The following is a 13,237-nucleotide window of genomic DNA, read 5'->3' on the forward strand; positions in this document are numbered from 1 at the left end:
CCAGGTTGACACTAAAAACCATTCAATACATTTAGAACAGCCTCAAAACACCTGAAGCAGGTGAAGGCAGATGGGGCTGGTGAATAATGCCCACCCCACCCCAAAAGACCAATATTTTGGCCAATGCCTGCTTGGTGCCTTAAAAAAATGGAACCCTAGCCTGTGAAGGTGGATTACATGAGATCATATACAAAAGAGGAAAAAATTGATATTCCCATCCCGGACATAGCCAGCACACACAAAGATTAATTCTTCCACATAAAGCAATATGAAGTTGTGAATTTCCTGCATTGGCAATGGGGTGGACCAGATGATGTTTTAGGTCTCTTCCATCTCTTTTGATTCCCTTCAAGAAAGACGAATGGACTGCAAGTTATATATTCCCAGGGAAATGGTAGTCATTCTGGTTGCATCACTGCCAGCATCCATTCACACAAAGAGATAATCAGCAGCTCTCTGCTAGTCTAGTTCACAGCAACCTCTCTGCATGCAGTTATGTACATTAATATGCAACAAGCTTGAGGATGTGGACTTTTTGGGGGTCAGAATTTCCAAATGCATATAGTGCAACTGGTCTGCATCATATACTTGTTGCAGCTGTATGCACACAAGACTATCCACACTCTCTCTTCTGGCTGGTAGTAGTTCTGAAGCTCAGGCAGAGGTCTTGGCTGGGCCTGTCGTTGCACAACATTTAACTAGAAATTCTGAGGATCAGGCCTGTGACTTTCTACCTGAAAAGCATGTTCTCTGCACCACTGAGTTATGGTTCCACCTTCATACCGCCTGCCCCTTTCACAATATGCTTTGCACACCCAACATTGCATTTTTGACCTTTTGCTTCTGATGCTAGAGCCTTGGGGGGAATAAAGCCCAGCTAGGAGAAATGGGACGGCGAAAAAGAAAGCGAATGTCAGCACAGCCGAAGAGTCAGATCAGATATGAATTCACCGGGTAGCTGTGGTCAAGTAATTTCTTAGTCACACGTTACCCCTCTGTAAAATGAAAATTATTTATGACCTATCTCAGATGGAGGCTAGGAAGATGCATTAGGGCTGTGCAGCATTTTGGATTCCCAGGACAGAGAGAACATAAAAAGAGGAGTATAAAAAGATATACTGTATTACTCTGTGTGTAAGACCATGTTTTTTTATTATAAAAAATGTTGAAATTGGGGGTCGTCTTGTACATGGATAGTGCAGAGAGGGGAACGGGTGACTGGTGGCAGCCGTGAGCAGGAGATTGTCAGTGGCGACTGGGTGAGTGATTGGTGGCTGCGGCAAGGCCTGCTGGTGATTGACTCATTGGCTGCTGCTGTGGCGGTGATTGGCAGCGGTGGCCAGGCGGGCGAGCCAAAAAAAGCTGAACAATCCTGGGCAATCCTGGGCAATCTCCCATTTCCTTAATTTAGGGTCTGAAAAAATAGGGGTAGTCTTATTCACGTGGGCGTGTTATACACAGAAAAATACAGTATGTGGTGTGGAGAAAAAAGCTTCCATCTTCCTCTTCCTCTCATATGACTAGAATCCAGTGTAATCTAATGAAGCTGATTGGTGGGAGATCCAGAACTGGCAAACAGAAGTACTATTTCAATCAGGCCACAGTTAGCCTACGGAATTTGATGGCCACTAGCTTAGAGAGCTTTAGTGATGCTTGCCCAGCATGGTGCACTGGTCTTATTTAGCTGCTCACCAGGTCTTACAAAGTACCTTTGAACACAGAGTTTGATTTCAAGCAGGTTGTCTGATAGTATTGTGACTCTAGGTGCCTGACAGGTTGATTTGTGGAGGGTGGAAGGGGAAAGGATAGGGGACAAAGTTCCCCGCATCTGATCTCAGGCTACGTTGTAGGGCTTTTTTCTGTCTAAGTGGATTTAGTGTAAGTATATTACACTTTAGTGTAAGTAAGTGTTATCTCAAAAAGCAATCTTCTATTCAGGCAATGTGTGCTTTAAAAAATTAGGATTAATATTAAAAAAGGCACACAGCTTTGTACACATTTGCATAAATATATCTCATGAAAGAGAACCCGAGGGAAATTCTTTAATCACAAACTAGTGCTAGATTAAAGAAATCTCTTGTCTGCACAGGTAGGCAAGTTTTCCATAAGATGTGCAGTGTGTTTGCAATAAAATAATTTAAGGAGTTGTTTTCCCAGTGGGTGACATGCAATTTCTACAAGGAAGTGCTTTCTGCATAGGAAGTTGGTTCCTTCTAACAGTGCCTGGAAAATTAAGCTCTGTACTTTCCCCAAGTCCTCAAATGGTAACTCAACAGCATCCCTTCCAATATAATCCTGTCTGAGTATTAAAATCTGCAAGGGGGAGGGGGCTTTTTTCATTTTTCCACAGGTGAGGAAGCTGCGTTGTGTGGTGACCCAAGACATGTCTTTCCTTGACTACTGCCCTAGCTATTGAGCTCCTGAAACACAACTGGAATAGTCTCTTATACACCAATTAAATACATTCATCCTCTCCCTGGGAAGAATGATAGATATTATGTTGTATGTAATTCTTAATTACTGTTACAGCTTTCTTGAGTGCTGTTACCCACCCTGGGCTCATGAAAGTGATGAAGGGTCAGATATAAATTAAGGCAATACATAAATAACAAATCCTTAAAGCATTCCATAAAACGATAGCCCAGTATTACCCCTATATTGCAGATCAGGGACCTGGAGGCGAGAAAGAGTAGCTTGCAGAAAACCACCCCATGAGTTCATGGCAGGAGGTGAGATTTGGACTAAGAAGCTTCCAGCTCAAGCTGAGTTCACTTTACTTCTCAATATGTGCTAGTAGTGTGATTGTGTTTTCATCACCATCAGACACACACACACACACACACACACACACACACACACACACAGCCATACCAATTTTTATATTTGGCAGACAAACAATGAGCTCCTGAAACATTTCCAAATTCCAAAATTTGGTATGGGCTGGCTTGCAAAATCATCAGATCAGGAATCAAAGCAGCAGCAACAAGAGAAACTGGTGTAAAGAATATGCTCCATTATTAAGAACAAATTTTGTGGACACAGAAAATGGAAAACAGTAAGGAAGGCAGGGGGCATTTTTACACTATGGTGTGTCATGAAATGAGTGACAGAGTTGTCTCCACTTTGAAGCCCACTACTGGAAAACTGTGGAACTGAGTTCTGATCACCCTTTCACAAGACTCACAATAATATACATACAGTGACCTTTATAAAGAGCCAAAACCTTTCCTGCAAAACAAAAAGTAGCACTGTTCCAACATTTCTTCTTTTTCTTACAAATGAAAGGCATGTCAAGAACACTAGAGGAAGAGAACTGGTTATGTTGTCAGTTCTCTTCAATTTAAATTTAAACACACAGGGCTTTCCTTTTGCGGTCACTCCTAAATACAATTGCACAACTGCTTGCTTTCAACACACCTTTGAGAGGATTTAAGAGGCATTTAAGTGCATTCAAGGAAAACGTACTTCATAAATTGCTTTCGCGAGGGAAAGGAGCAGCTCCATCGAAGTCTGCCTGCTTCCCTGTTTCCCTCCTCCATTTTTGCATCACTGCATCTGTTCTCAGCTTGCCAGAGCTTTTAACAAACAGATGCTAAACACATAGCACTATCACAAACAATCACAGCTTCAAAATGCAGTGGTAGTAACATTTGGCTGGCACAGCACAGATGTGACTGAAAGGACTGCCTTTATTTTAGAGAAAAGATCTAATGATATATTCTTCCAGGAAGGACCAAAACAGGAGAAAGCAACTGATATTCTCAGAACTCAAATGAAGACTAGCATTCTGGCTGAAAATACAATTGGATTAATAAATTTCTTTATACCCTTGTGATATGTAGACCTTCTTGTTCAGATGTAATGAGATGCAACAAATATCAAGTCCTCCCAATCCACTTCACCTCAGTCAGCTGGAGGAGTTTGCAAACCCTTTTTGTTGCTTTGGTCTAACCTTAGTTAAGCGATATGCCCTAACTGGGGAAAACTGCATTAGCCCCTAAAAAGCCAACTGTAAAGAACAGTTTAATTATGTCTGCTTCCACTAAACATAGTTAAAATTAACCACAGTTTAAGGTTCACACAACACTAAACTGTGGTTAACTGGAACTGGAAGTGGAAGCTGTGCCAATTTCCTCCTTACGATCAATGAAACAGGAGGAAAGGGAAGACTGTTTCCTAGTTTTATTGCAGTACTGTATCAACAGAATGGTGTACTACCAAACAGATGCAGTAACTACTTAAGAGCTATTTTAGAAAATCTAGAATAGCAACTTAAAATATCATTTGGTACCCCAAATACTTGAGGAGGGCAGGGAAAAGAACTAAATTCTTACCTTTACACCATGACCCACGTCATCCAGCACTGTGTAGTCTATAGGTTTTCGAATATACCTTACAGGACGCTCCATGTTTGCTGGCGCAATGATTTTGTGTGTTCTGGATGTATTCTTATTGGTTGTCAAAATGCCGATCTCTCTACGGGCCACCTTCTCTTTATGTATGTCCACCGTCTACAAAGAGGAAAAGTCAGAAATTCATGCCTGTGACATAAAACTTAGCCAAACAATTTTCCCCGCTCACCATCATCATTTATTTTATTAAAAATGCAAAGCCAATATAAATGGTAATATTTGCAATCTTGATGACTAGCAAGTTTTATTTCTACATTTACAAGATTCTTCTATATGTTCTGGAAAGTTGCTTGCAATGTTTTTGGACACCTCTGATCATAACCAAATTCTGCTTGATGTTTCCTGAGATCAAGCAATAGATTTTCATCCTTCATTTCTTTACACCCTGTTTGATCTGAGACTTCAACCATTCAGGGTTTTCCTCATTCAGTTGGTAAATTCTGGGTTGATCCCAATGGACAGAGTAGGTTCCAAATATAATAGAGTAAAGGAAATAAACTGGATGTAGAATGGTGAGCAGTCATAAGATGCACTATTGTTCTAAAAATCAGTTGCTGAAATGGTCACGTAATTGCAAGGAAGCTAGTATTTCCATGCTCAGATATCATTTTCCCCCACGCTGCCTTGCAATTACATGATTATATAGTACAGTTACACTTATACTTACAGCATCGTACCTTTCAGCTTATGTAAAGCATACACATGGAAAGTGGGAAAAACAAACAACAATCTATATATCACAGGAAATAAATTCTTTGTTATAAGGACACAAACCAAGAAGTGAGCCACAGAACTGCGAGACAGTCAACTAACGGAGCTAAATGCTAAATTTCCAGAATTGGAAAAGCAAGAAGAGAGAATCTAGCACACAAGGAATTCAAACAATCACCCTGGAAAGGCTCGAATCCTAACACCAGAAAACCCAAACACTAATCTCAAAATATAATTCAAACTATGTACCGTATTTTTCGCTCTATAGGACGCACTTTTTCCCTTCTAATAAGTAAGGGGAAATGTGTGTGCGTCTTATGGAGCGTCTTATGGAGCAAATGCAGGCTGGGCGGCTAAGCCCAAAGCCAGAACAGGGACACGGAGTGCTGCGCAGCGCTCCGTCTTGCTGTTCTAGCTTGGGGACAGCTTCAAAGACTGTCCCCGAAGCCAGAACTGCGAGATGGAGCGCTGTGCAAAGTGGCTTACAACAGACCATAGGAAGGAAAACAAGTTTGAAGCTGAAACAAGTCTATAGGGCAAAGGAATTTCATAAAGAAATGCAACACAGCAAGGAAGCCTTCCTCACCCTCTAACTTGTTTGCAAGTAACAATACTGTAATCTTCCTTGCCCTTCACTGGGCCTCCACGTTCACCATCTCTCTCTATAGCTCTTCGCCATGAATGTACCCCTATAAATCTGGTGCATCAATCACTTTGCATATCATTGGCACACATAAAACTGACCCCACAGCTCCTCTTCCAGTAAAAGTTGAGTTAACAAGATTTCATAGGCCACTTTTGGTGCACTGGGAATGTTTTTACCATAAACAGCTATTTTATTGCCTGTAATAATGGGAATATGTGGCCCACGGAAGGTTGTGTTTTTGCTTGTTTTTGCTTTAATCACGTTAGGGAGGGAATGCTACCACACTGCTACTTAATCAAGTCTTACTCAACCTTTACTATTCCAGGCTGCCATTTCAGTCAAAGAACTGCACAATTGTAGTATGTTTGGTTTTGATAAATACCTGTTTCGACGTAAACAGACAATATTTGTTTGTGTGCAAAAGAGAAGAGGCTTACATGAGGAGTAACACTGATGCAAACCAACAGGAGGATAAGGTAAAGGTAAAGGGACCCCTGACCATTAGGTCCAGTCGTGGCCCACTCTGGGGTTGCGGCGCTCATCTCGCTTTACTGGCCGAGGGAGCCGGCGTACAGCTTCTGGGTCATGTGGCCAGCATGACTAAGACGCTTCTGGCGAACCAGAGCAGCACACGGAAACGCCATTTACCTTCCCACCTATTTATCTACTTTTGCACTTTGACGTGCTTTCGAACTGCTAGGTTGGCAGGAGCAGGGACCGAGCAATGGGAGCTCACCCCGTCGCGGGGATTCGAACCACCGACCTTCTGATCAGCAACTCCTAGGCTCTGTGATTTAACCCACAGCGCCACCTGCGTAGTTTGTTTATTAAATGACAAATTTCCCAGTTTTTGGTGGGGGCCTCATGGAGCACATGGAGTCAGTGGCATTCTTGCAACAGTGGGGCTGCTCTCATTAGGATGGGGTAGTTGTGATATCAGAGGTGCGGTCACTGCCATCCACATCTCACTATTGCCTCTCACTGCCCCATCCTTGTCTGGATATGCAAAGGATGTCTGTTGAGAGGACAGTCTCCACTCACTGGGGGACTTTGTTGAATTTCTAACCCAAGCAATCACTTAATTTAAAATTATAGGGTACAAAAAATTCAGGACTCATTTACTCCTGATCCCTGAACTACTACAACTCTGAATGCCAATTCAACCTGGAGTATCTAAGCAGACTGCACAGAACAATAACATTTGTTTAAAGGTATCAGGAGCCAACCACAAAGAACTTGCATTCCCTCACCAACGCATACTCCCCTTGCTGGTATTTTTTTTAAAAAAAATTTTTTCTATTGGTTTTACATAATTTTACACGTTAAATAAAAGGTTCTTTCAAACCTTCGGACCTCCCTCCCTCCCTGGGTTCCATATTTAAAATAAAGTATTCTGCATCTTTTACCCTTATCCATGTATTATATATCCATAGTTACCATAAGTGATTCCACATTACAAGTGTCATTATATCCCGGCCAATGATTTTAACTGTTTACTGTGGTCTTTTAAATATATTGAAAAACCAGTCGTTTAGGAATACTTGATCTTCCTGGTTTCTGATCTTTCCCATCAGTTTCGCCATCTCTGTGTACATCAGTTTAGTCTGCCATTCTTCTCTGGTCGGTATCCCCTTGCTAGTCTTAACCATGGTTACCAACTTTGAATCCTAGTTTCAAAACCTAGTCTTGGATCCAAAAGTGTGCATGTGTATATGCATGTATCTAATTTCTGGTCTAGCAGCACCTTGTGCCAAATGGAGCAGCAATCTGCTAAGCTATGTGGGCAATCTTTGGGAAGGCGCATAAGCGTTGCGGTAGGAAAATGGGTCTAGAAAGCTGCACTCCAACCTTTGTACCCCAGCCCTGGTTAAAAAGTGAAGCCAAAGAGGAGGAGATATATAATATCACACACACACACACACACACACACACACACACCATGCATGTACAGTGGTACCTCAGGTTAAGTACTTAATTCATTCCGGATGTCCGTTCTTAACCTGAAACTGTACTTAACCTGAAGCATCACTTTAGATAATGGGGCTGCCTGCTGCTGCCGTGCCACCAGAGCACGATTTCTGTTCTCATCCTGAACCAAAGTTCTTAACCTGAAGCACTATTTCTGGGTTAGCGGAGTCTGTAACCTGAAGCGTATGTAACCTAAAGCGTATGTAACCTGAGGTACCACTGTAACACTTATCTTCACTACAACAATCAATTCCTTGAGATTCCCATTCTAGAGATGAGGAAACAGCAGACAGATTTCCTGGGGGAGAGCACCCCATTTTTTTTAATCCAGAACAGTGTTTCTGAGGCAGTGGGCCTCAGTGTCACAGTCTTCCCAGTGGTGCCTTCTATCTTGCAAGCCCTGCCCCCTAGCAAGCAATATCAGTAATTATGGGCTCATTATGCCAAACTCTCCCTCCATTTTGTGACTATCTATGCCCCACCATTTTGCAACTGTTGGGCCTCAGTCATCTTCAGCCCCTCAAGAGGGAAGATCAGGAACCACTGCTCTAGAAGACTCTTCTGTAGCATAAGACTACACCTGGAAGACTCTTAACTCTCATATTCCTTTACATGTTTGTATTATTATTATTTTGGGGGGGGGGTTAAAAATTATGTTCCAAAAGCTGCAGCCAGCACTTTCAACCGGTCTCGAACAGACCCACTTGTCCTTAAAGATTGCAATTTCCCTTTCTTCAGTTGAAAAGGGTACAAAAACACAGCCAAAAGAGCTAAGCACATGCTGTCAGAGTTAATTCAGCTTCAGCATTCAGAAAGGGCAATGGGACTTTGCATGTGCCCAAATGGTTCTTTGGTTTGGCACACTGCAGTGCCTGTGAAGTACAGCACTCTCTTTTTTTCCAGCCTCAGAGAAAATGATTTCATGATCGTTACCATGGAGCAGGGAAATGCCACTCAGGAGAGATGTCAGCAGGTTAAGAGTTTTTGCCGGCGAGAAGTAAAACAATCTATCCAACCAACTTTGTACAGTCGCTGCCATTAACTGCACTTCCTAGGCGTATATATTCTTACACTAGACTAGGGATAGTTAGAGACTGGGATACTGGGCCTCTGCTGAATTTTCAGGCGTTTTAATATTTTTACCTGCAGCAATATCAGCAGCAAACACAGGCAGCATTCTGCCAAATCTACTTCCATCTGCCAGGGTCTTAAACGAATGGATTCAAGGGACTCTGATCACTTACATTAAAAAATAAACTACTGAGTACTTGTAAGTCCACTTATTAGCACAAAAAAAGGAAAGCAGGGGGTTGGACTAGATGACCCTTGGGTGCCTTCAAACTCTGATTCTATGAAAATCAAAGAGAGCTGTTTGATTTCTTCATTCAATTCAAGCTTCTTCTTCTTTTAAGAATATGTAAGTTGAGCTTTTGTTAATTGCACTCCAGCTATGCTAGCTATAAGCACCAAAGCAGAAACGGAATGCATGTACAAGCTTGCAATCCTCAATACAGAGAAGTGAACTCAGTCAACAGGACTTGCTTCTGAGTAAAAACACATGCACAGGATAAAGCGAAGGGAAAGTGTCACTGCACAGAGCTTCATATCTGCTGGGCAACCAGCACAGCTGTAAAATGGAAGTATATATTGCTGCAACAACCTAAATTAGGAAGGAATGGATGAAGAAATATGATAACATCATCTCTCCCAAAGACACTCCCCGCACTCACTCAACCCAAAAGTGTTATGAATAGATGGGGCCTGAGATCAGAATGCAACTGTTTACAGAGAACAGAAGAAATGCCAGCTTAGTTTTGCACAGCAACTTTCTCTCTAGCTTCTCTTAGCTGCCTTACAAAATCCGTTAAGATCAGTCTTTGCATAAATACAGCTGCTTTGCTTCAGCAGGTCACCAGCTCTCCAACAGCTTGCACACTTCCCTAAGTCTGAAAAGCTGACATTTCTGCAGAACGTTAATAACAAACTGTTAATGTGCTACTTAATTTTCACAGCGTACTTAGAAAACGTCTAATATTAGAAACGTTCAGTTGGGAATGGATATGGCCAAAAGAAATCTTCTTAAAATTGAGTTTACACAAGAGTTCTCCGGGTGTTCTGAGTGCAGTACGACATTTTACTTTGGATACAGAATTCAGCATTTTGAGAACCACATTTCTAAATTATGTCTGCCTGTGCAGAGAAGATTAGATTAGCGCCTTTAATCTTTAAGATTTGTAGAGAGTTTCACTTCCATGAGGTGGATTGAGGCACTCGCCGCAGGTGGCAGTTGGGGGAGATCAAAGTGTTCACCCCTCAGTTTGAAGCCTGAATATGCCCAACATGGCTATTCACCAGTTCCTGCCTGCCACCCCCTCCCTTCCCCCTGGCTATGGCAATGTGGGTGCTCCCACCTTTGGTCTGAGGAAGGGGTCCTTCCTTCCACTCCATGAATTCTTCTTCCCTTCAGACACTGAGCACTGACTGAAATACAGTGGAACCTTGGTTCTCGAACACCTTGGTACTTGAACATTTCAGCTCCCAAACGCCGAAAACCCAGAAGTAAGTGTTCCAGTTTCCGAACACTTTGCGGAAGCCGAACGTCCGATGCTGTTGTTTCCAGGACACCTGCGCCAATCAGAAGTCACGCCTTGGTTTTCAAAAGTTTCAGAAGTCAAACGAACTTCCAGGATGGATTATGTTCAAGAACCAAGGTACCACTGTATTCCAACAAGGTGGACAGTATGCAGAAGAAGAGCAACCAACGCTAAAATGTAACATCATCTGCTAGCCTTTAAGGGGTCACAAAGCTCTTTGTTGTTTACGATCCAAAAAAAGGAACTAGAATAATAAGTGAAATTTATTCCACTGGGCAATAAACTCAATGCATGTGTGCAGAAAGAATTTAACTGGCCTGTGACAAAAGCTACATCAGGAAGCACACATATTACGGCAGATAAAATACTAAGAATATCTTCCTGCTGTTCCCTGGCTGCATTGTTGAAATACTGGGAGAGCTCTGCTAAAGTTCAGCTGAGTACAAAGAAATGGAACTTTAAACATATGAAATGGGGAGGTCAGACACAGTGCTGTAAAGACAGATGGCTTTCTTGAAAGCAAGAGCGGTATCGTCTATGAACATGTCATAATCTGTCAACGTTGTGTGGCTGAAGCACGAAGACAGGAAAACAGGAAATGTGTCCTTTATTTCTAGCTCTGAAATCCTACACAGAGACAACTGCTCAACATCTCTACTGCCTTTGACTGGAATTAACTGCAGCACATCCAGATTTTTTCTGAACAGGGATAGCATAGTGCTATTGTTGATTATTATTGATTGATTTATATACCATTTACATGCCAGAATGGCTTCTAAGCAGCATACAAGCATAGAATCGTGTTGTCCAGGAAACATATAGAGACATCCTTGTATGCCCAGTGTGCAAAATTTTGTATTTCCCATTCGAATGATATGTATTTTCCCCTTTGATATACCCTTGTGAGATTACATACATACATAATTTTATTTGTATGCCACCTTTCCACAGTTCAAACCATGTAAGGCATCTTACAACATGGGGGAAAAATATGTAACTGCAACATAGATGTAAACAATAAATAAAAAACCTACACAACCAAACTGAACTATTTCCACATGAATTGCAACAAAAACCAACAGCAACAATCTCCCCCAACAAAACCCAGCAAACAACACCCAAGTCCAACAGCCTCAGCTTTCGTAGCTGGACTCAGTCAGGGCCCTGCCCTCCCAGGCCTGGTGGAGAAAGGCCTGCAAGGCAGGGAGCGGGTCTTCCAGGACTCAAAATCAAAGCTACTTAAATGTTAATAAGGAATTCAGTGACCCTCCTCTCTGGCACAGGATCATCAGGATCAGAATGGCAACCACCATCAGTGCTGACACTGTAGTTGGGGGGCTCCCTCCTCTGAGAAACTTCCCATTCCCCTTGCCTTCTTTTTAAGTGTTGTGAAGACGCTTTTGTTCCAGAAGTCTTCCAATGCAGATGTACCTTTTAATCGTTGTTTACTATCATGTTACTTACTCTTAAAACAGTGGGGTTTGGGGGGTGACTACTCACCATCATGAAATACTGCCACTTTTTCTTTTTGCAGCCCAGGGCAGCCATTTTGTGCTGCTACCCACAGTTCTTTTATCAAGATATGAACACCAGCGCCTCATTTTTTTACAAAAAAAAAGCATTACTCTTTTTAAGGGATCATGGAAAGATGCTCTCTTCAAAGCCAGTGTATAAATGAACAAATACACATTCTGAGAGAAAGATTAAATGCAAACTTCTAAAGAAATCCAACTGCCTCCAGTTTCTACTCCAGAAGTGAGACAGACTTTAACATTAAAGAACATTGAGGGACAGGTTCTGGGATGAAAAGAAATGAAGAATATGCATACTGAGCATGCACAGCCCATTCAAGACACACGGAAAGCCCCTCTGCCTGCGACAGAAGCATGTGTGCAGGAGAGAGAAAAATAAGGGAAGACACTGTATCTAATGGTCTTCCTCTTGTTTCAAATTTATCTGAACGGATCTCCATCTGTGATCAGATTGCTCACCAGCTGTGTGTACTCCAGATGTGACTCCTACTCAGAGTAGATCCATTCAAAACTAACATAACTAACTTAGGTCCATTAATTTCAATGGAATTTCAGTTGCTGTGAATTAGCTCAATTCCAAGCCCATGTTTCTGGCCATGCACTGGCCAGGATTTCTTACCTGGTATTAACTACATTAAGTATACAGAGGCAAAATGCACACAATGTGCCACAAGACTCCTGTTGCTTTCTCTGCAATGAACTAGCATGAGCACCACACTATAAGTGCACAGAAATGAAATTCAGCTAAATTTCCAGAGAATTCCCCCAAAGAACATTTTCACATATTCTAACACTGAGTACAGAAACAACTTTTCTGGAATAATTACTTTGGCATAGTCTCACAGTCTACACCCTACACATCTTTTTTTTTTTTTAAGAAGTTAGGTTTACTCTGCTTCAACCCTTAAGATTGAATTCTGAGTTTTTGACAAGTTACAATGATGCATTAGGTCCACTGCTTTTTGTTTATTAGGTATGGGGGAAATTAAATAAGGTTCTAAAAATAAAAGTTAGAAAATATACAAAAAGGAAAAGGAAATCTGATCTCATGCACCAGGAAACTCACAACTGCGTATTAAACATGTATATCTGGCAGTGAAATCCAATCACACGTTCAGGTAAAAGTTTAATTTCCTCTGGGTACACATTAATAGAAGAGCTCGAGGCCAGAAAAATGGTTTAAAAGAACAGTTTAAGAAAGAAAGTATTTCGGGAAATGGCACTCCATTGCTTTCTGAAAAGCTTTTTTCAAGTCTTCAGGAGAATAAATATGTATCTTAGTTTCTAACATACCATAGGTATGTCCAGAGGAGGGCAACCAAAATGGTCAAAGGCCTGGAAACGATGCCTTATGAGGAACGACTAAGGGAGCTG

General features: G+C 41.8%; 1 protein-coding gene across 10 annotated transcripts in view; it reads right to left on the bottom strand.

The window, feature by feature from the left end:
• ABI1 (abl interactor 1) overlaps positions 1-13,237 on the bottom strand; it is a 93,774-nt gene that overhangs the window by 26,205 nt on the left and 54,332 nt on the right. For all 10 annotated transcript variants that reach the window (XM_081882513.1, XM_081882512.1, XM_081882510.1 and 7 more), the window contains exon 3: positions 4,335-4,511. In XM_081882513.1, the coding sequence (XP_081738639.1) occupies positions 4,335-4,511 (177 nt within the window). The remainder of the gene's footprint in view (positions 1-4,334; positions 4,512-13,237) is intronic.

This window comes from Podarcis melisellensis (assembly GCF_964234715.1).
Source record: "Podarcis melisellensis genome assembly, chromosome: 12".
Classification (NCBI taxonomy): domain Eukaryota; kingdom Metazoa; phylum Chordata; class Lepidosauria; order Squamata; family Lacertidae; genus Podarcis; species Podarcis melisellensis.